The 21,487-nt window shown below is 38.7% G+C and overlaps 1 protein-coding gene across 15 annotated transcripts in view; it reads left to right on the top strand.

Annotated features, from left to right (window-relative positions):
- syd (JNK-interacting protein syd) overlaps positions 1 to 21,487 on the top strand; it is a 127,185-nt gene that overhangs the window by 75,821 nt on the left and 29,877 nt on the right. For 8 of the 15 annotated variants that reach the window (XM_081727579.1, XM_081727590.1, XM_081727587.1 and 5 more), the window contains 5 exons: positions 1,808 to 1,924; positions 4,488 to 4,647; positions 11,999 to 12,215; positions 14,056 to 14,227; positions 20,028 to 20,042. In XM_081727579.1, the coding sequence (XP_081583705.1) occupies positions 1,808 to 1,924; positions 4,488 to 4,647; positions 11,999 to 12,215; positions 14,056 to 14,227; positions 20,028 to 20,042 (681 nt within the window). The remainder of the gene's footprint in view (positions 1 to 1,807; positions 1,925 to 4,487; positions 4,648 to 11,998; positions 12,216 to 14,055; positions 14,228 to 20,027; positions 20,043 to 21,487) is intronic. The other 7 variants (XM_081727593.1, XM_081727582.1, XM_081727588.1 and 4 more) reach the window with 2 other exon arrangements.

Below are 21,487 nucleotides of genomic sequence, written 5' to 3'. Positions count from 1 at the left end.
CCAGGAGTAGTATACCATCGCTTAGTCTGAATGTGTGCAAAGAATACTTATCAGAAATTAAATTAAATTAAATTAAATTTCTAGTTTTACGTCTCACGACAATACCCTTTAGGCTGAAAAAGAGGATGATTATGAAAGAATTGGTGGGATGGAAATTGGAAGACAGACTCACGTGGCCGAGGATTGAAGCAGGGATCCTCGTACCACAGATGACCGCTGTGCCACTGAGCCTTCTTGCCCCCACTGGCCTTAAAGTTGCTAGACGGGCATTTACGTACTGTTTTAAAGATGAATGTTAGTTATTGTGGCTTATAACTAGACTAAAAATTGTTGTGATAGACATATTTTTGTTTTAGCACAAGCAGACTTCGTTGTTTTGAGTCTAGTAGTGCTCAGTGCTTGTTCCTCTTTCCCCAAAGAAAGTTACTAATTCTAGTTTGATCAATTACCCATCTGATTTGCGTCAATCAGAACGATCAACTACTTTCATGGTGAGGATTGAGATGAAAATACGAATATCAGAGTTAAGCGAACCTTTTTACTAATATTTACTGATCAAAACCACACAAATTTTGATAGAACTGTAGTAACCTTTTCATTTTTTCTCCTCTCTCTCTTGGGGGGCCGCGGTGGCTCAGTGGTAGAGCGTTCACCTCTAGTGCATGGGGTCGCGGGTTCAAACCCGGCTCCTGCCAAGTGAACTTTGTGGTGGACAAACACCGTGTGCATGGGTTTTCTCGGGGTTCTCCCGTTTCCTCCCACTTTCTTCATTCCACCATTTCATTCATTACTCATCACCGTCTCCTTTAGCCTAACCGGCATAATCGTGGGACGTAAAACTCAAACATTTCATTTCATTTTCCTCTCTCTCTTGGTCCCAAAGTAGTGAGGAAAAACGGATTTTATCGCATGATCGCTGTACTTAAACAGACTAAGAACAGGATAGGTAAGAAAGTGTTATATTTTATTTATCTCCCGATTAAATAAATAAATATAAACGAAACAAAAGTATACGCCTTGAAACAGAAGGTATACTCTAATGACTAAGACTAAGCAGAGGATATGCGGCGTATATGTCGTCGACTGCAGTCCTGTTTATACATTGTATATAGATTTTTTGTTTAAGTAACGAGCATGCTGGACAAGTGATTTAACCGCTTAACGGTTTTACCCGAATTATTACGTTCAAGGGTAATGTGTAAATCTTCATTATCCCGAGTTATTACGTTGAAACTATATTTTTCCGTTCGAATCTGTATTTAAGCGAAATGTTTCGTTGTAAGAAGAAAAGGTGCAGGCAGCAAATCTTAACAAGCAAATTAACCGTCTTCTGTTTTGGTTTATTGACTTTTACACCAGGCGGCAGTGTATTACTCCTGCAGTGCCCGAAATATTTCGGGATAATCCCGATTGAATGTTTTCACGTTTTAAATAGCCTCAACTTATAAGACGATAGAAATTTTGCCATGATTCTGTTCAGGACTTAGCAGATAAAGCTTTTGTTTAAATAAAACATATTTTTTCAGCACGCAAATTCATTTAATCTTACAATTATTTTTTCAATTGTGCCCGAAAAAACTCTGGATAATCTAGAAGTAGTATTTTGAGGGGTTATAACTTTCGAAATTTGGTTCTGAATGACAATTAAAATAGATCGTGTTGGCACGCATTTATGATAGATTTAAAATATGAAATAAAATAATATGACCTTTTTGGGACGTTTCTCTAAAATAAATTCGACCGTTAAGCGGTTAAAAAGCCATAAGGCTGTTCCCCGTGTAAAATGACTGTATTTATTTGTGCACAGATCCAAACGAAATTCCCGTAGAGGCTGTGAATTTCACTCCACCAAGACGATTGATGAAAGAAGTCACTGGGCTTGTAAAAGATGGTTTATCTGAAGTTCCTAAAGGTAATGAATCTGGTGTGTATCTCCTTATTTCTCTATCTTGCACTTCTTTCTCCTTGAACACATTGTAGTATGCACCTTAGATTTAGATTTATATATATCTAGAAAGTAAGGAATGTTATTTGTGCAATTGTGTAAATCGCAGATATTAATGTATCGTAAGATCTTATACGAGAACAAAGGTGCGACTTGTCATCAAGATTATTTCTAAGCTATATTTAAGTTGTTTTCATAGCTCAAATATATCCAACTGCTTAGTGCTTGCATGTGTTCGAATGTTTAGCTCTGATATTGTCAGGCAGGTTTCGTATCTAGAGGAACTCAGAAAGACTAATCGTCTTTATTCAGCACCAGGTGGCAGACTATAGATCTTCAAGAAAGATGCGAATAAGGCTCCTTCAGTTGGTCATTCACTTAACTGTCGCAGAAGCCTTTCATGGAACGGAATATCACAATAAATTGATAAACTTCATAATCTATATTTATAGGGTGTTTTAAAAATAGCGCCCACGGACCACAGAGCACTATTCAAGTCAAAATAAAGCAAAAATATATACGTTTGTATACCTTTGTGGTCCTCGTCTGGAGACCCGAATTGCATTACGTGGCAACGTCGCATATAAAGAACCATCAAGATGATCTACCAATCCATGGATTCTTTCCAGATGACAATTAAAATCAATAGACGTCGATACTAGCATCACTTATTACTGTAGCAATCGATGGATTTGTAGAGCAATGCTAATGATTCTTCATAGCGGCTGAAGGACACCTCAGAGGTTATTCCATCATATAACATTTTCGATTTATTTTGACCTGTAGAATAGTGCCCTGTAGTCCGTGGGCGCTATTTTTAAAACACCCTATATATATCGATAATGAAGTTTATCAATTTATTGTGATATTCCGTTCCATGAAAGGCTTCTGCGACAGTTAAGTGAATGACCAACTGAAGGAGCCTTATTCGCATCTTTCTTGAAGATCTATAGTCTGCCACCTGGTGCTGAGTAAAGACGATTAGTCTTTCTGAGCTTCCTCTAGATATGAAACCTGCCTGACAATATCAGAGCTAAACATCATGCATGCACTAAGCAGTTGGATATATTTGAGCTATGAAAACAACTTAAATATAGCTTACAAATAATCTTGATGACAAGTCGCACCTTTGTTCTCTTATAAGATCTTACGATACATTACTATCTGCGATTTACATCAAAATATATCTTTCCAACACTGAGTGTAAATAACACAGGTATTGTAGTGGTTAGCGCGTCGGCATGGTAAGCTTTGAGACCTGGGTTCGATTCTCGGACTAGTACATTTTTCATTTGTTTATCATCCTATCACATCAAATACTTACCATAGCTGATACAGTTATTGTATCCTGTTGCTGCCAACGTATCCAAAGGACTTTCGAGTTTACTAGCTGAGGTAAAGTGCTTTCCGGAAAGAATATTCGATTGTAACACGCACCAAACTCCACTTAGGATTCCTCAGTTTCAGTCAAAAAGCAAGACGGTATACACATAAAGATGTTCGCTATCGAGCTGTGAGCCCTCAAAATGAACGTCAAAATTAAGAATCCTGCCAACTGTGAGGTGCGGAGAGAGAAGATTTTTGATTCCTCTTGTTTTTCCTGCTGATAAACTCAAAAACCTTCCAATACTTTGGCGGTAATAGAGTGTAATGATGGTATCATGCTATAAATGTTTGATGTTTTTGACGTAAAGATGTTGAAAAGTTGAGGAAGGTATACAATATCTGTACCATAAACCTTTAGACACATTATTTGTCAATGTTTCATACGAATACGTCCCTTTTTTCTTTATAGCCTCGTTCTGGATAATCACTTTTTTTTTTTTTTTTTCGGGAAGGGGACAAACTTCTGTCCTGATATTAAATACTTATATTCTAATAACGGATTCATTGTTTTTAAGAAGAACAATGAATGTTACTATAGATGTGATGACACAGAGGAGAATATCTGCTAATCCAGTGGCGCACGAGAGAAGCGAGCGAAATCAGACAAGTTCTGGGCGTCATGCCAATTTGGGTGGGCGTCTCTTGAGAGTAGAGGGAAGTAAGCAGTCTTTCTCTAGAGTGTGTCGGATTACAATAATAATGAGTATTAGTTTGAAGTATCATGGATTCAACGGGTGCCTGTTTTTGTGCCTTGTTGTCTGCAGCCTCCATACTCTCTGGGTATTACCGAACAAATTCCCTTGTGCAGACGTAGCTAGCAAAAATGGAAAATCATTAGTAGAATAAGACATTAGGAGACGATTTATTGTCTATATATTTTTTTAAGGAAAATGTTCTCTTTATGGTAATAAGGGTTAATATAAACCTGGAAGGTTAGAAAAAAGTAAATCTATCAATAAAATACAACTTTGAAGGCATTACGAAGACAGTTAAAATAATCCTGCTTCGCTCTTGGTTATATATTTTTCTATCCTTTTATTATATATTAAGTGTGTTAGTTATTCTTTGTCGTATTGTCTTCATTTCAAATTAATCTTTTCAGTGTTATTTTTCTTAAGGGTATTTTTATTAGAACAGTTTGTTTTACGTTTTTCAGAGAATGAACATGCGTACGAAGAAATAGAGAAAATGAGTAGTGTTTTACCAACAATGTGGTTGGGTTCTCAGAGCGGTGCCATATATGTTCATTCGGCAGTCTCTCAGTGGAAGCATTGTCTACATTCCATAAAGCTCAAGGACTCGGTCTTAAGCATTGTGTAAGTAAAAAAATAGATTATTTTTTCAAATGTGGTTTTTAAAACATCTTTTCTTCGTTTTGTATTTTCTCAGTATATTATAGGTAGTAATAGCTGCATATTTATCTAATGTTAGCTTTCAGTAAATAAAAAGAAGAAAGAAAGAGAGAGAGAGAGAGAGAGAGGAGAGAGAAAAGAAGAAGAAGAAGAAAAATAATACTGCATTTGTTTATATAAACGTATGAATCTGTTTCGGAGCTTAAGATTTAAAGTTCATAAATTTGTTAAGTCATTTGAATTTGACATCAAAATGAAATAAAAGATAAGACCATATTCTGTACAAAATATTACATTTTTTTTGTTTTGTTTTGTTTTGCTGCCTAATGAGTATTCTCTTTCGTCATAGACAGTGTTCGAACGGCAGGTTGTTATTCTGAGGAATAACTGACAGCAAACTTCTAATTTTTCGGACAATGTACTAGTGAGGAAAATGTACTTTCTTGGTAATAAACTAGTAATTACTAACGACAATTTTGGTCAAAAGTATACACCCTTAAAATGGAAATAACTAGCGAGCGATTTTTCTTTATAAAAAATCCTTTTTCTTCTTTTTGGAAGTTAGTATTTTATTCACCTTATTCTTATCCCATTTAACTGCAACTTATAGAAATAGTTCATAAATTCCAGTGGAAACGCATGGCATATTTCTTATGTTTAAAATATTTTTTAAACCAAAATTTTTATCAAATTCTCGATGTTTGAGATGTATTCATGTTCGTGCGTTTGACCAATTTTAATCTCAACAGTAGCTTTCCGTCGTTGATGTAGTTACTAGTACAAGCGCTTGTGGTGGAAGGGTTTCGGGTTTGGTTGCCGGTGGTAGAACCCTGAAATTTGAACGCATCACAGTGTTTCGGATTCCATTTTCAACTGTAGGTTCACGTCCTATATCGCCTTGGTGCTGTAAGACGACGGTAAACTCCAACAAACCACCCTGCATCTCAGATTTCCATTCCTGTTAAGGTTGTCATCCCTTCATTAGATATTTCTACACCCTCTGTGAGGATTCCATCTTCAGCTGTAGGTTAACATCTCAAAAAACACTTCCGCGTGCGGTGAATGACGCGTATAAATAGGGCAAGTTCGTTCCAATTTTGTTCCTACAATGTGCACATCCCATTGTAAAATATATAGTAATATCTATTAGGTAGAAACAATAACAGTCCGAGATTTAGCTCTACACCCAATTTATTTTATAAAATATTACGAAAACATTATTTGTATCTACAAAGAGAATATATCAGAATATTCCTTATAACTAGCAAGGTGAAGGAAGGAAAATGTTCTGTACGGGAACCCTTTAGCTCATAGCAGCCTCCCAGGGCATCTGTAGCGACTTCAGGATACGGTACTTTTGTAACCTCCTCAGCTCATGGGAGTCATGGCAGCCTTCAGGGAATTAGGCAAGGTAGTTCTTCTTCGTCCAGGGCGACCTTAGGAGCAGGTGTAGGTTAAGCGATCAGTGGTCAACTGATACTTCTTTCCTCTTTGTAACCTCCTTAGCTCATGGCAGCCTCCAGGGATTTAGACAAGGTAGTTCTACTTCGTCCAGGGCGACCTTAGGAGTAGGTGTAGGTTAAGCGATCAGTGGTCAACTGATACTTCTTTCCTCTTTGTAACCTCCTTAGCTCATGGCAGCCTCCAAGGATTTAGACAAGGTAGTTCTACTTCGTCCATGGCGACCTTAGGAGCAGGTGTAGGTTAAGCGATCAGTGGTCAACTGATACTTCTTTCCTCTTTGTAACCTCCTTAGCTCATGGCAGCCTCCAGGGATTTAGACAATGTTGTTCTACTTCGTCCATGGCGACCTTAGGAGCAGGTGTAGGTTAAGCGATCAGTGGTCAACTGATACTTCTTTCCTCTTTGTAACCTCCTTAGCTCATGGCAGCCTCCAGGGATTTAGACAAGGTAGTTCTACTTCGTCCATGGCGACCTTAGGAGCAGGTGTAGGTTAAGCGATCAGTGGTCAACTGATACTTCTTTCCTCTTTGTAACCTCCTTAGCTCATGGCAGCCTCCAGGGATTTAGACAAGGTAGTTCTCCTTCGTCCATGGCGACCTTAGGAGCAGGTGTAGGTTAAGCGATCAGTGGTCAACTGATACTTCTTTCCTCTTTGTAACCTCCTTAGCTCATGGCAGCCTCCAGGGATTTAGACAAGGTAGTTCTCCTTCGTCCATGGCGACCTTAGGAGCAGGTGTAGGTTAAGCGATCAGTGGTCAACTGATACTTCTTTCCTCTTTGTAACCTCCTTAGCTCATGGCGACCTTAGGAGCAGGTGTAGGTTAAGCGATCAGTGGTCAACTGATACTTCTTTCCTCTTTGTAACCTCCTAGCCCATGGCAGCCTCCAGGGATTTAGACAAGGTAGTTCTCCTTCGTCCATGGAGACCTTAGGAGCAGGTGTAGGTTAAGCGATCAGTGGTCAACTGATACTTCTTTCCTCTTTGTAACCTCCTTTGCTCATAGCAGCCTCCAGGGATTTAGACAAAGTAGTTCTCCTTCGTCCATGGCGACCTTAGGAGCAGGTGTAGGTTAAGCGATCAGTGGTCAACTGATACTTCTTTCCTCTTTGTAACCTCCTTAGCTCATGGCAGCCTCCAGGGATTTAGACAAGGTAGTTCTCCTTCGTCCATGGCGACCTTAGGAGCAGGTGTAGGTTAAGCGATCAGTGGTCAACTGATACTTCTTTCCTCTTTGTAACCTCCTTAGCTCATGGCAGCCTTCAGGGATTTAGACAAGGTAGTTCTCCTTCGTCCATGGCGACCTTAGGAGCAGGTGTAGGTTAAGCGATCAGTGGTCAACTGATACTTCTTTCCTCTTTGTAACCTCCTTAGCTCATGGCAGCCTCCAGGGATTTAGACAAGGTAGTTCTACTTCGTCCAGGGCGACCTTAGGAGCAGGTGTAGGTTAAGCGATCAGTGGTCAACTGATACTTCTTTCCTCTTTGTAATCTCCTTAGCTCATGGCAGCCTCCAGGGATTTAGACAAGGTAGTTCTACTTCGTCCATGGCGACCTTAGGAGCAGGTGTAGGTTAAGCGATCAGTGGTCAACTGATACTTCTTTCCTCTTTGTAACCTCCTTAGCTCATGGCAGCCTCCAGGGATTTAGACAAGGTAGTTCTCCTTCGTCCATGGCGACCTTAGGAGCAGGTGTAGGTTAAGCGATCAGTGGTCAACTGATACTTCTTTCCTCTTTGTAACCTCCTTAGCTCATTGCAGCCTCCAGGGATTTAGACAAGGTAGTTCTCCTTCGTCCATGGAGACCTTAGGAGCAGGTGTAGGTTAAGCGATCAGTGGTCAACTGATACTTCTTTCCTCTTTGTAACCTCCTTAGCTCATGGCAGCCTCCAGGGATTTAGACAAAGTAGTTCTCCTTCGTCCATGGCGACCTTAGGAGCAGGTGTAGGTTAAGCGATCAGTGGTCAACTGATACTTCTTTCCTCTTTGTAACCTCCTTAGCTCATGGCAGCCTCCAGGGATTTAGACAAGGTAGTTCTCCTTCGTCCATGGCGACCTTAGGAGCAGGTGTAGGTTAAGCGATCAGTGGTCAACTGATACTTCTTTCCTCTTTGTAACCTCCTTAGCTCATGGCAGCCTCCAGGGATTTAGACAAGGTAGTTCTACTTCGTCCAGGGCGACCTTAGGAGCAGGTGTAGGTTAAGCGATCAGTGGTCAACTGATACTTCTTTCCTCTTTGTAATCTCCTTAGCTCATGGCAGCCTCCAGGGATTTAGACAAGGTAGTTCTACTTCGTCCATGGCGACCTTAGGAGCAGGTGTAGGTTAAGCGATCAGTGGTCAACTGATACTTCTTTCCTCTTTGTAACCTCCTTAGCTCATGGCAGCCTCCAGGGATTTAGACAAGGTAGTTCTCCTTCGTCCATGGCGACCTTAGGAGCAGGTGTAGGTTAAGCGATCAGTGGTCAACTAATACTTCTTTCCTCTTTGTAACCTCCTTAGCTCATGGCAGCCTCCAGGGATTTAGACAAGGTAGTTCTCCTTCGTCCATGGAGACCTTAGGAGCAGGTGTAGGTTAAGCGATCAGTGGTCAACTGATACTTCTTTCCTCTTTGTAACCTCCTTAGCTCATGGCAGCCTCCAGGGATTTAGACAAAGTAGTTCTCCTTCGTCCATGGCGACCTTAGGAGCAGGTGTAGGTTAAGCGATCAGTGGTCAACTGATACTTCTTTCCTCTTTGTAACCTCCTTAGCTCATGGCAGCCTCCAGGGATTTAGACAAGGTAGTTCTCCTTCGTCCATGGCGACCTTAGGAGCAGGTGTAGGTTAAGCGATCAGTGGTCAACTGATACTTCTTTCCTCTTTGTAACCTCCTTAGCTCATGGCAGCCTCCAGGGATTTAGACAAGGTAGTTCTACTTCGTCGAGGGCGACCTTAGGAGCAGGTGTAGGTTAAGCGATCAGTGGTCAACTGATACTTCTTTCCTCTTTGTAATCTCCTTAGCTCATGGCAGCCTCCAGGGATTTAGACAAGGTAGTTCTACTTCGTCCATGGCGACCTTAGGAGCAGGTGTAGGTTAAGCGATCAGTGGTCAACTGATACTTCTTTCCTCTTTGTAACCTCCTTAGCTCATGGCAGCCTCCAGGGATTTAGACAAGGTAGTTCTCCTTCGTCCATGGCGACCTTAGGAGCAGGTGTAGGTTAAGCGATCAGTGGTCAACTGATACTTCTTTCCTCTTTGTAACCTCCTTAGCTCATGGCAGCCTCCAGGGATTTAGACAAGGTAGTTCTACTTCGTCCAGGGCGACCTTAGGAGCAGGTGTAGGTTAAGCGATCAGTGGTCAACTGATACTTCTTTCCTCTTTGTAATCTCCTTAGCTCATGGCAGCCTCCAGGGATTTAGACAAGGTAGTTCTACTTCGTCCAGGGCGACCTTAGGAGCATGTGTAGGTTAAGCGATCAGTGGTCAACTGATACTTCTTTCCTCTTTGTAACCTCCTTAGCTCATGGCAGCCTCCAGGGATTTAGACAAGGTAGTTCTCCTTCGTCCATGGCGACCTTAGGAGCAGGTGTAGGTTAAGCGATCAGTGGTCAACTGATACTTCTTTCCTCTTTGTAACCTCCTTAGCTCATGGCAGCCTCCAGGGATTTAGACAAGGTAGTTCTCCTTCGTCCATGGAGACCTTAGGAGCAGGTGTAGGTTAAGCGATCAGTGGTCAACTGATACTTCTTTCCTCTTTGTAACCTCCTTAGCTCATGGCAGCCTCCAGGGATTTAGACAAAGTAGTTCTCCTTCGTCCAGGGCGACCTTAGGAGCAGGTGTAGGTTAAGCGATCAGTGGTCAACTGATACTTCTTTCCTCTTTGTAACCTCCTTAGCTCATGGCAGCCTCCAGGGATTTAGACAAGGTAGTTCTCCTTCGTCCATGGAGACCTTAGGAGCAGGTGTAGGTTAAGCGATCAGTGGTCAACTGATACTTCTTTCCTCTTTGTAACCTCCTTAGCTCATGGCAGCCTCCAAGGATTTAGACAAGGTAGTTCTCCTTCGTCCATGGCGACCTTAGGAGCAGGTGTAGGTTAAGCGATCAGTGGTCAACTGATACTTCTTTCCTCTTTGTAACCTCCTTAGCTCATGGCAGCCTCCAGGGATTTAGACAAGGTAGTTCTCCTTCGTCCATGGCGACCTTAGGAGCAGGTGTAGGTTAAGCGATCAGTGGTCAACTGATACTTCTTTCCTCTTTGTAACCTCCTTAGCTCATGGCAGCCTCCAGGGATTTAGACAAGGTAGTTCTCCTTCGTCCATGGCGACCTTAGGAGCAGGTGTAGGTTAAGCGATCAGTGGTCAACTGATACTTCTTTCCTCTTTGTAACCTCCTTAGCTCATGGCAGCCTCCAGGGATTTAGACAAGGTAGTTCTCCTTCGTCCATGGCGACCTTAGGAGCAGGTGTAGGTTAAGCGATCAGTGGTCAACTGATACTTCTTTCCTCTTTGTAACCTCCTTAGCTCATGGCAGCCTCCAGGGATTTAGACAAGGTAGTTCTCCTTCGTCCATGGAGACCTTAGGAGCAGGTGTAGGTTAAGCGATCAGTGGTCAACTGATACTTCTTTCCTCTTTGTAACCTCCTTAGCTCATGGCAGCCTCCAGGGATTTAGACAAAGTAGTTCTCCTTCGTCCATGGCGACCTTAGGAGCAGGTGTAGGTTAAGCGATCAGTGGTCAACTGATACTTCTTTCCTCTTTGTAACCTCCTTAGCTCATGGCAGCCTCCAGGGATTTAGACAAGGTAGTTCTCCTTCGTCCATGGCGACCTTAGGAGCAGGTGTAGGTTAAGCGATCAGTGGTCAACTGATACTTCTTTCCTCTTTGTAACCTCCTTAGCTCATGGCAGCCTCCAGGGATTTAGACAAGGTAGTTCTCCTTCGTCCATGGCGACCTTAGGAGCAGGTGTAGGTTAAGCGATCAGTGGTCAACTGATACTTCTTTCCTCTTTGTATCCTCCTTAGCTCATGGCAGCCTCCAGGGATTTAGACAAGGTAGTTCTCCTTCGTCCAGGGCGACCTTAGGAGCAGGTGTAGGTTAAGCGATCAGTGGTCAACTGATACTTCTTTCCTCTTTGGGTTCATTTTTATAGGTGATTTCTGGATGGCTCGTTTCTCCTGGAGTCCCGTCGTGCTAGCTATTAACAATTACAAATTTAAAAATTAAAATTACAGTTTTTATTATGATTTTCGTGTTCAGCGACCTAAAATCTAAAAAAAAGATTGCTTTCGCTTTTATAAAAAATTGCATTGTTGAACAGTGTAATGTATCTTATGGCAAGCATTAGTAAGTATTCAACCAACCAACCGAACAGTAGTTTCCAAAGCACAGGATGAGTTCCTTGAAAAACTTAGGGGCATCGAAAACACTTTAAAAAAGGATAAATTTAGTAATAAAAAAAAAGATAATAAATTTAGTTCCTTATTCTTGTCTGACCTCAATACCAAGTACTGGGGATGACTGGGAAACTTGAGAGAAATTATTCACTATGCCGTATCAAAATCGGAGTAATTTCTTAAAAACATTGTGAAAAATTATTTTGTTTAATATTGTCTTATCAGATATGTGTATATAATATGCGTATATGCATACAAACTTTTACCTTGATGTTGTGTTTCATTCTAAAATAATAGTTGGTTGTTCTTTTAATTCGTTCATATACGAGGTGTTTAATATTCTTAAATATTTTTTCCATTGTTTTACCAATGAAATTGACCAATTTCTTTTTGTTAAAGTACCTTAAATAGGGCTTAGTATATGTATTGTTTTCTGTTTTATTGACTATTACCGAAACTAAAGCTTTAAATTGTTGTTGTAGTCATGTCCATGGACGAGTTCTAGCGGCATTAGCAGATGGAACAGTAGCAATATTCCGCAGAGGAAGCGACGGTCAGTGGGATCTTAGTAACTATCACTTATTGGACCTCGGCAAACCTCATCATTCGATACGATGCATGGCTGCTGTACATGGACATGTATGGTGTGGTTATAGGAATAAAATTCATGTCGTAGATCCACGTACTATGGCTGTAGAAGTAAGTAACCATTGGAAAACAAATAATTTCTATGTCAGGTTGTTAATAAGCTTTTATTATTGTGATACACATACAGATTGTTATCAAAATAATAATAAAACCTGCAGTTTGCAACACGTAAAATGTGTGAGGTAACAACATTTCAGATGTATGTGCAGCTGATCGCTTATAGTACGTCAGGCGACATAGAACAGAGGCATGTGTTGAAGTGCTCAGACGGTGGGGATGCAAAATAAGAGTCTTTCCTGAGTTTCAAAAAGGCCAAATTATCGGTGCACCTTTAGCTGGCGCAAGTATATCTAAGGTGGTGGTTCTCCCTACCGTAAAACATGGCGGTGGCCCTGTGTGCTGTGGATCGTAGGGACTGTGTGAACATTTTGGGTGATTACGAGCATCTCATGGTCCAGATGTTTCCGATATGACAGTTCACATTGCTGTGTCTGTTGTGGCGTGGTTTTATGAACAACAGCTCCCATCAGACGTAAAAGTTAATGAACATCTGTTCTCGGACTAAAGACCAGATATCCTCACTGACTGAACTGAATACTGCAGTACATGAGGATTGGTACTCTATTTTTGTTCATGTCTTCTATTGCCTCCATTCTACGATCAGTTGTGCCGGCTAACGGCAGTCTTACGTTTTATTAGCTATTACATGTTTTCCATTATTTTTGGTTACTATATGTAAGTTACTTACAAATAGATTATTACAATATACTGTTCTTGCAAGTGTTCGAAGTATAGATTTAAAAGTAATTAGTGACGGGCAGCTTTAATCTTTTTCGAGATCGAATTCTTTGGTTCTTGTTACTTGTATGATACCTGCTTCCTTTGTTTTTCAGTTTGATTGCTCTAAATAAGGATTCGATCTCTGTGGGCTGTGGTTTGAAATAAGCTGAATAATGACTCATCTGACAATATCACGCGTTTTAAGTCGTCAGCGCTCTATGTTACATGATCATGGCACCATTGGCGTTGTGCTAAAGCGTTTGGTCCCTTAGCGGCTTGGTCTGTATAAATCGATGTTACGTGTCATGTAACTCGCTGCTGAACTGTGATTGTCGACATAAGTTGCTGGAAGTAATGCTTGAGCTATTCAGTTACTTGCTATTCAGTCATACAATTCTGAGTGACATTATACTTCAGTTCTCATTGGGACCTGTTACGGAGAGTTTTCTTCCGATCACTCTTGCTCTTCATCGATGTGGTTTTGCCGTGAGTTTTGTAGGTTTTTACCACCTTTAGACGCTGTCCCTCGCAATGCACTCAATACACTTCCTACTTTCGTCACGCTCGCACTAGACAACGTAGCGCAACTACTTGCCTTCTTTGAAAATAAGAGAGATCGTCCATTTTACAGTATCACCGTCTGGTCAGTCCACTGCACAGAAAGGACGGCCTGGAGGACGCAGTTTACTCTAATACCTCACCGCTAACAGCCTGGCGCTGCAATCGCCGCTTGACCGTTGCCAACCCAGACATCTGACGTATTTCCAACTTGAGGTGTTTCCATTAAATTGATGAGTATTGTGTACGGATATTTCTTTCTTCTCATTTCTCTGTTACCATTTTTCAGATTTTCTTATATTCTGTTTAATACAAAGGTAGACTTCTGAAATTTAATTCACATCTTTTTATTTATATATCTTTATGAAATATCCAAGTATTTTGCATTAAAATATATAGTTATGTTTCTTTTCTGTGATTGCTTCTGTTTTATGTCAAATGTTATATTTTCATTATATAAAATTTTTCAGCAAATTCTTTTGTTCTTGAAGCAAATGTGAACCTATTATCTTCTTTTTATATTAAAGTTTTTTTTATTTATTAATTTTTTCAGAAATCTTTTGATGCTCATCCACGTCGAGAGAGCCAAGTGAGGCAGATGGCGTGGCTGGGAGATGGAGTCTGGGTTTCAATACGTTTGGATTCTACGTTACGTCTTTACCACGCTCATACGTACCAACATCTACAAGACGTAGATATAGAACCTTACGTTAGCAAAATGTTGGGTAAGTTATTTCTATCCGAAAATTCTGCTTATGTTAAGATATCTTGCACTTCGATATAGGTTGAACCATGGTTTCGTTCTATTAATATATAAATATTACCGTGTGTGTTATCTGTTGCAATGTGTTACTTCATTGCAAAGTCAAATGTAGTGGGAAGCAGTTTACAGTAATTATTGAAAGATATATAAATTTTTGCGCGAAATAAATATTCTATGAGACAAGAAAACTAATCTAAATGGGTAGATAAGTCTTCAAGGCTTACTATTGATGGTAAGAGAGCATTGTGAATTTTCTTTTTACACAAAATAATATGTTGAAAATGTTAAATAAATAAGGTAATGCCACATCGTACGTCACATAATCAAGTTCAGTTATTAGAGCAAGATTTTGTCAGAAATTTGAAGACATAGAAAAGCAGACAGTCGTTCGGTTATGTACAGTCTTTACCAAACTTGAAGATATATGGCTGGTCTGAAGACGAATGGTTAGCATAATGTTAGGATATTGGCACAGAAGTTTGAGACCCCAGGTTCGGTAACTTGGCCAGTTCATTTTTTCCGTTATTGTATTACATTAAAATGTTAATATTTTTCTGTTTGTTTTTCTACGAAGTATACTCCGAAAAACACCAAGGGTTGCGGTGGCTCAGTGGTAGAGCGTTCACCTCTGGTGCTTGGGGTCTCGGGTTCAAACCCTGCTCCCGCCAAGTAAACTTTGTGGTGGACAAACACCGTGTGCGTGGGTTTTCTCGGGGTTCTCCCGTTTCCTCCCACTTTCCTCATTCCACCATTTCATTCATCTCTTATCATCACCGTCTCCTTTAGCCTAACCGGCATAACCGTGGGACGTAAAACTCAAAAATTTCACTTCATTTTTTCCGAAACACCAACACTATTACCTAATTAATCTTTAAAAGCAATATTGAGTAGCATGTATACGTCGACTGCTGGAAAAAATATTGTATTTCAGAATATTCACCATTAAGATCGCTACACTTTTGCATACGCTCAAACCAATTTTGAAATATATATATATATATATATATATATATATACGGCTATCTTACAAATCGCTATTCGGAATGCATCAGCATCCGCTTTAGGAAACACTAATTGCTAATCACATATCTTATTTTTTATGAGCGGAAACACGAAGTTACTAGATAATAAATCATGCGAATACGAATAATAAGTCATTAATTAAACACTTTTACTGGCCAAAAAATCAACAGTTTGTTGTGCTGAATTGGAATTGGCGTTTTGGTGGTACAGAATGATGCGCCGTTTTGACTTGGTTTTATGCAATTCACTGATGACCTCTGCTAAACAAGTTATCTTCTACTTTTCAGCATTTACAGTCTTTCGATGTTTTGAAGCTATCGTTGCCACATGTCCTGTATTACCGAAGAAACAAGCTATCGTTTTCTTGGTAGTACTTCTCGAAGAATTGTTTCAGTTGTTTAGTTTCGGGTTCATATGAACAGATCCAAGTTCGTCCCCTGTAATTAGTACATCAAATATTACTTACCTCGGCTGAACTTTTTAAGCATTTCATTACGACAATTGATACGAGCCTGTCTTTGAGCTTCAACCAAGGTGTGTGGGATCCAAAGATTTGAAAGTTTCCGTGCGTTCAGGTGACCATTCAAAATCATGTATTGCCTTCATGTTTGTGTTCAAGGATATCTGAATCTCATGGTATGCCACATGCATATTTCTCTAAATTATTTCACGCACAGCACCAACATTATTATTGGCAACAACAGACTAGATGGACGACCGTCACGAAATTCATCAAGGAGCAATGTGCGATCACGGTGGACTTCGAGAAACCAATTAAACATGGTCTAATTAGGTGGTATTTCATCTCCAAAAGCCAAATGAAGTTGCTCGGATGCATTGCTTTGGTGATAAACTACATTTGAATTTACCTGATACTGTTCACGAGAAATTTCCATTTCTCACACAGAACAATTTCTTCAAACTGCTGTGAAAAAGAATCGAATAAACAAAGTTAATTTAAACATAGAGAGGTCCGTTCTTTCAATATTATTATTATTATTATTATTTGTAAAGTTGGGATGAGGATTACAATCATAAGTAGTGGGTTTCGTGCGAAAGCTTCAAAGAATTCCCATATTCTCTTACTATTTTCAAGCCAAGCAATAGAGGTAATCTTAATTCTCAAAGGAAACACGCGTTATGTTTTATGGAAATTTTAGAATGGTTACGAAATACATGGGGGAACATTTATTAAAATGAACATCCCCTTATTCTTGACTGGCTTAAACCTAAAGTAATGGGTATGATTAGGAAAATAAATTTGTATGCGATGTTACCCGCATCAAAATAAAATAAAAAAATCTATAAAATTACCATTGTGATTTTAGTTTCATATTTTATATCGAAGTGATTTTAGTCCCGTATTCTGTACGGATTTCACTCCTTATCAACTAAGTCTGGGAAATATCACCTGCGAAATTTCCGTTAAAATGTGATAAATTTGACTCAAGTTATCGTGCTATACATAAACAGGTGGGCGGATGAACAGTCGAAGGTCACTTACACGCTCTTCAATTAGTGTTTTCTCTGCCACTTATGTCAAAAGTTGAAAAGTCAAACAACGAAAAATGCGCGAATGAATCTGGGTCACCACTTTACCGTATCAGTGGTCAAACTGTTTCGCCCTTCGACCGGCCTCATATCTTCACTCTTAAGGCTGATACTGAACTAGTTAGACGAAATGTGACCGGGGAAGATAGTGGTTAGCGCTCCGGCATTGTGAGCAGCTAACCCGGTTTCCGGTTGTCGATCTCGTTGGCATTTGAATTTAGTTGATTTCTCACATCTAGGTGATATATGATATGGGAAAAATCGGATGTTCTCTCTATTTATCATATAATATCATAAATAGTTATTACATGCTTCCTATGTACAAGCATTGTAGCAAAGTTAAAAAAAAAGTTTATGTAATATAATGACGCACGTAAAACATTATATTTTGTAGAAGATTTTACCAGCCTTTCTGCTGTTTTATTTCAGTGAAATGCTTCAACATTCGCTAATGTCCTCTTCATTTGGCTTTTAGTATGAACGAGAATTGTTTACTGTTAAGAAGACTCTTTTATACGGGTATTCTATTTACAAAACAATCTGAACGGATAATTTTTGAACAAAGACTTGGTGTTGCGTCTTTTCTTTATTCTCCTGCCAAGTGATTCAGTAATTTTCAGAGTTTTTCTGCCAGTGACCAGTTTTGTGCTTAACTACTTTAGTTTAGTTTTTGTCTCATAGAAATATGTGGATGGGCTGGGTAAAGCTACAAATGAAATCCTTAATTTAAGCGTTCATATTTAACGCAATAAATAGATAAAAATCTAATGGAAGAGATTAACATTGTGAGCTGCTTATGACATGTAATCACATTGTATGACTTAAGGACATACTGTAGAATCCAGATAGTCGTAAGTTCTACAACTATCAGATGTTTAATATTTCTGACATTCAGTGGGCTTGTTGAGTGATGGCATACATGGATTTGTTGAGTAAAGAAAAACTACTTTGAATACTGAACATTTTTTAAATGTTGTATTAATTGAATTTAAACCTTCCTTATTTCTGTTATATTCATTCATATAAAGTAGGTGTTGATTCATACTTGATTTATCTTAGAAACATATACCTATATAAAGATTACCATTTACATTCACATATACTATTTCAAATACATTTACAACCTTCTCCACTATATTGACAATATAAATGTGTGTATAAAAAAGAGTGCATGGTTGATGAATCACATATGTAGATGTAAGTTTTGGTGAAAGTAGCACCTAACAAGAAATATTTTTAATTTTAGATTAAAGAGATCTAGTTCTATCTTTTATGGTAGATGACTTTTTTATTTAAGCTTTTGATTTTATTGATGGTATAGTACAGGACTGAAACTGCATAAGAAAGTGTGTACAAGTAAGTTACGCTGTGTGTACGATGTCGTATATTGTATGCTTTATAATTCCTTGCATGGAAACATCGCTTTCATTCACTAATGCTTATGCTTACTTCACGTTGAAACTTGCGTGTGATTCTCTGTCTTTCAAAATACCAGCTTCTAAACTTAAGGCTATATGTTGTGCAGAAGCTGATAATCGTATTGTTACCAAATTCCAGGAATTTGATCGGATTTAATAATTGTCTGTAGAGAGAGAGAAACGCGGGAGTTAAGAATTAAGGAAACCTATTGATTTAAAAGTTCTGCTTTAAGTAAACATTTCTCTGAAAAGTTTTAACTATGCTGACTCCGTTGTAAGTAAATAAATGCACCTTTTTAACAATAATACAAGTTGCAGTCCTATTATCTGCATTCTAAAGGCCTTCCAAATTAGTAACAGAAGTTTAAAGTCGAATTACATGAACATTGTGCAGAAAGTAATTGTGAAGGCTACTATGTAGTGTCAGATAAATAAATAAATAAATAAATATCATTTGCTTGTCTAATGATATTAGCATAGCTAAGAGCGGATATCTCAGTATCTGTAACTGTGCACCATATGTTTCTTCATAGCTGTTGAACTCATACCATACTGCATCATTAAAGAAAGGAAAAAGTTACAGACTGTTAAATTTCATAACTTAGGAGTGGTATTTGTTTATTATAATTTTATTTTCTTTGCATGTTACCTATGTTCTGTATATTTATCTGGGCTGTTCAGTCTGTTTCATAGCTTTTCAATGTGCTTTGATTCAATTTCTGAAATATGCATATATACTTACTTCTTCTTGTCAAACGCTTTAAATTTTACTCGTAGTTAGCTTCGGCCATAGCATTTTTATCGCGTTTGTTTTATATATATTGAACGAATATGAACGTTTGCAGTTATCGACAAAATTTCTCAAATCAATCCAAAACAAATTCTGTTTTGCTTCAAGAATTACACTATTAAAAATTGCATCGCAATGATTTGTCCCGTCCCGTCAAACATTTTTTGATGATTATGTTTTTTTTTTTTTTTTTTTGCTTCATTATGCTTAATGGAAGAAGACAATGGATACGTTGTATAGTTGAAAGTTCTATCATTTTAATTACGCGCACCCATATAATATGCGAGTATGTAAAATTGATGAGCATTCTTTAATTTAAATAAAATGAAATATATTTGTGATCGATCTTTTTTTGAATTATGTTATATGTATACCCGTGACTTTTCTTTGTTAATATCTTCGAGCGATAACAAAGATATCTGAGTATAAATGCATACGATAATTATGTGAGATGAATTAAAGACAAAATAATACATTTCAAAAGAAATAGGAAATGAGCAAAGTAACATAATCAATGCTAATTTATAACTTAAATGCATCGGATTGAAAGTTGATAGACAAGTGGAATATTTATCAGATTGTTCAGCAAAGTCTCCTTCTGTTCGACTACAAATGGAGTAATATAAAAGTAGCATTACATTTGTTAAATACGAAGTTCGATATATTCGATGTACTATCAAATAAACAACAATTAAAAATATACGAATACCTTCTAGTCGAATATCTTTTTTGATTTAGCTAAAATAGTGGAAAGACACTTTCAATACAGTTTCAGCCCTGTTTTCTTAGGATTGATATCCTTTAACAAGTAAGTGAACCGTCGTTGTTGTGTAAGGCTGAGGTGTGATTCCGTACACCAACGCTAGATTTACTTTCAAGTTTTGCAGTGATCCAAATGCTTCGTACTGTGCTAATCTTGGTTATTTATTGTCTTATTCTATGCTTCCTTTGGATGTTGCAACATTGCTCTCTGCACTTAGCTGTGTTCCCAGGAGGTAGTAATCACATTTATATTTATTGTTTTTCATTATTTCGCTTTTACTTTTACTTTTGCTTTGCTTATTAGTCTCTTTCTATTTCTCTTTATTTACTATTCGTTTTCTCTTCTTAACGTAATAGTAAACGTTAGGGTTTTTCTAGTATTGTAAGTGGCTGTCTTGTCTCTTGCATGATTGGCTTTGTCTGGATTTCTGTGGATATTGTCTTGCTTTGATATTAAGTAACTGCAGAAGCATTGGTGTCTTGTTAATTTTAATGTAATAACTTTTCTATGTTTCTGAAATGGCAGACACCTGTGGTGAGATTTCATCTGATTGGTAATGGTGATAGTGTTTTATTAAGGAGACTGAACCATCCAAAGCATCAATAGAGGCAGAAGTAACTTAACGGAGATATTATAGTTGCATAGCTGCGTAATGTTTTATTTTTTTTAATTGTAAATAGATATATAAAATACCAGACTATCCCAGAAGTCCTGCACCATCAGCACATTGACCTGCATGAGGTAAAACGTTGGGAGGGTAGGTGGCGCCACAAGTGAAAACTGTTGGCAGACGTAGAGGACAAGTTCGTGGGATCAAGTGGAAGCAAGTACTGCGTGTGTAGCGAGAGTTCCCGTAAATTCAAAAAAGGCAACATGAGTGAGGATCAAATTGCAATTCGAGCTGTGGTACGATTTTTATAGAAAAAAAAGATTAACTGCAAAAAGCTGCAGCGGTGGAAATTTGTTGTGTAGAGAACAAAGCAGTACTGGATCGATCGACAGCTTCCCGTTGGTTTACAAAACTTACTTAGGATGATTTGTGCCTCGCGGACGAACCCCGTAAGGTTAGACCTCCGACGGACACTAACAGTCCTCTGCAAGATGCTGTGAGTGCTGAACCACAATCGAGTACATGTGTGTTAGCAAGAGTGGAGCATCCAAATCGACGTAAACCATCGATTGCATGCCATGGATTACGTCATAAACAGCCCCGAGCAAGTCTTTGAGCTGACAGAGTGGCTATTTGCCACTTTTTATTTTTTTAAAAAAAGAAAGAAAAAAAACCGTGATCTTCGTTTCTGGAGGAGAATTGTGACAGATGAGAAACGGGCATTTTTGAAAAACGCTGACGCACGTAAACAGTGGGCGAGAAAAGGACAGGAAACTCTAACCAATGTGAAACAGAACAGATTTGGGAGAAAGTTCTTTGTGTTTGGAATATTGGGATAATTCATTTTGAGTTTGTTCTAGAAGGTCGTGCTGTATTCTGACAACTACGAAGAGTCTATGCCATTCTGAACGACAAATATCCGGCATTAACGAGGAGGAAGAGGTTATTGCTGCAAATTGACAATACTCCGAGTCATCGGTCTCGAAGTGTGACCAACACCTGGCTGAACTTGACAGGTTTGAGTTGTTATCTTATCCTGCCTATAGTCCAGATGTTCCACCTTATGG

Source organism: Thermobia domestica, chromosome 10, assembly GCF_964235325.1.
Source record: "Thermobia domestica chromosome 10, izTheDome1.hap1.1, whole genome shotgun sequence".
Taxonomy (NCBI): domain Eukaryota; kingdom Metazoa; phylum Arthropoda; class Insecta; order Zygentoma; family Lepismatidae; genus Thermobia; species Thermobia domestica.
Note: the sequence above shows the minus strand (reverse complement) of the source record. Positions and strands in the feature narration are given on the sequence as shown.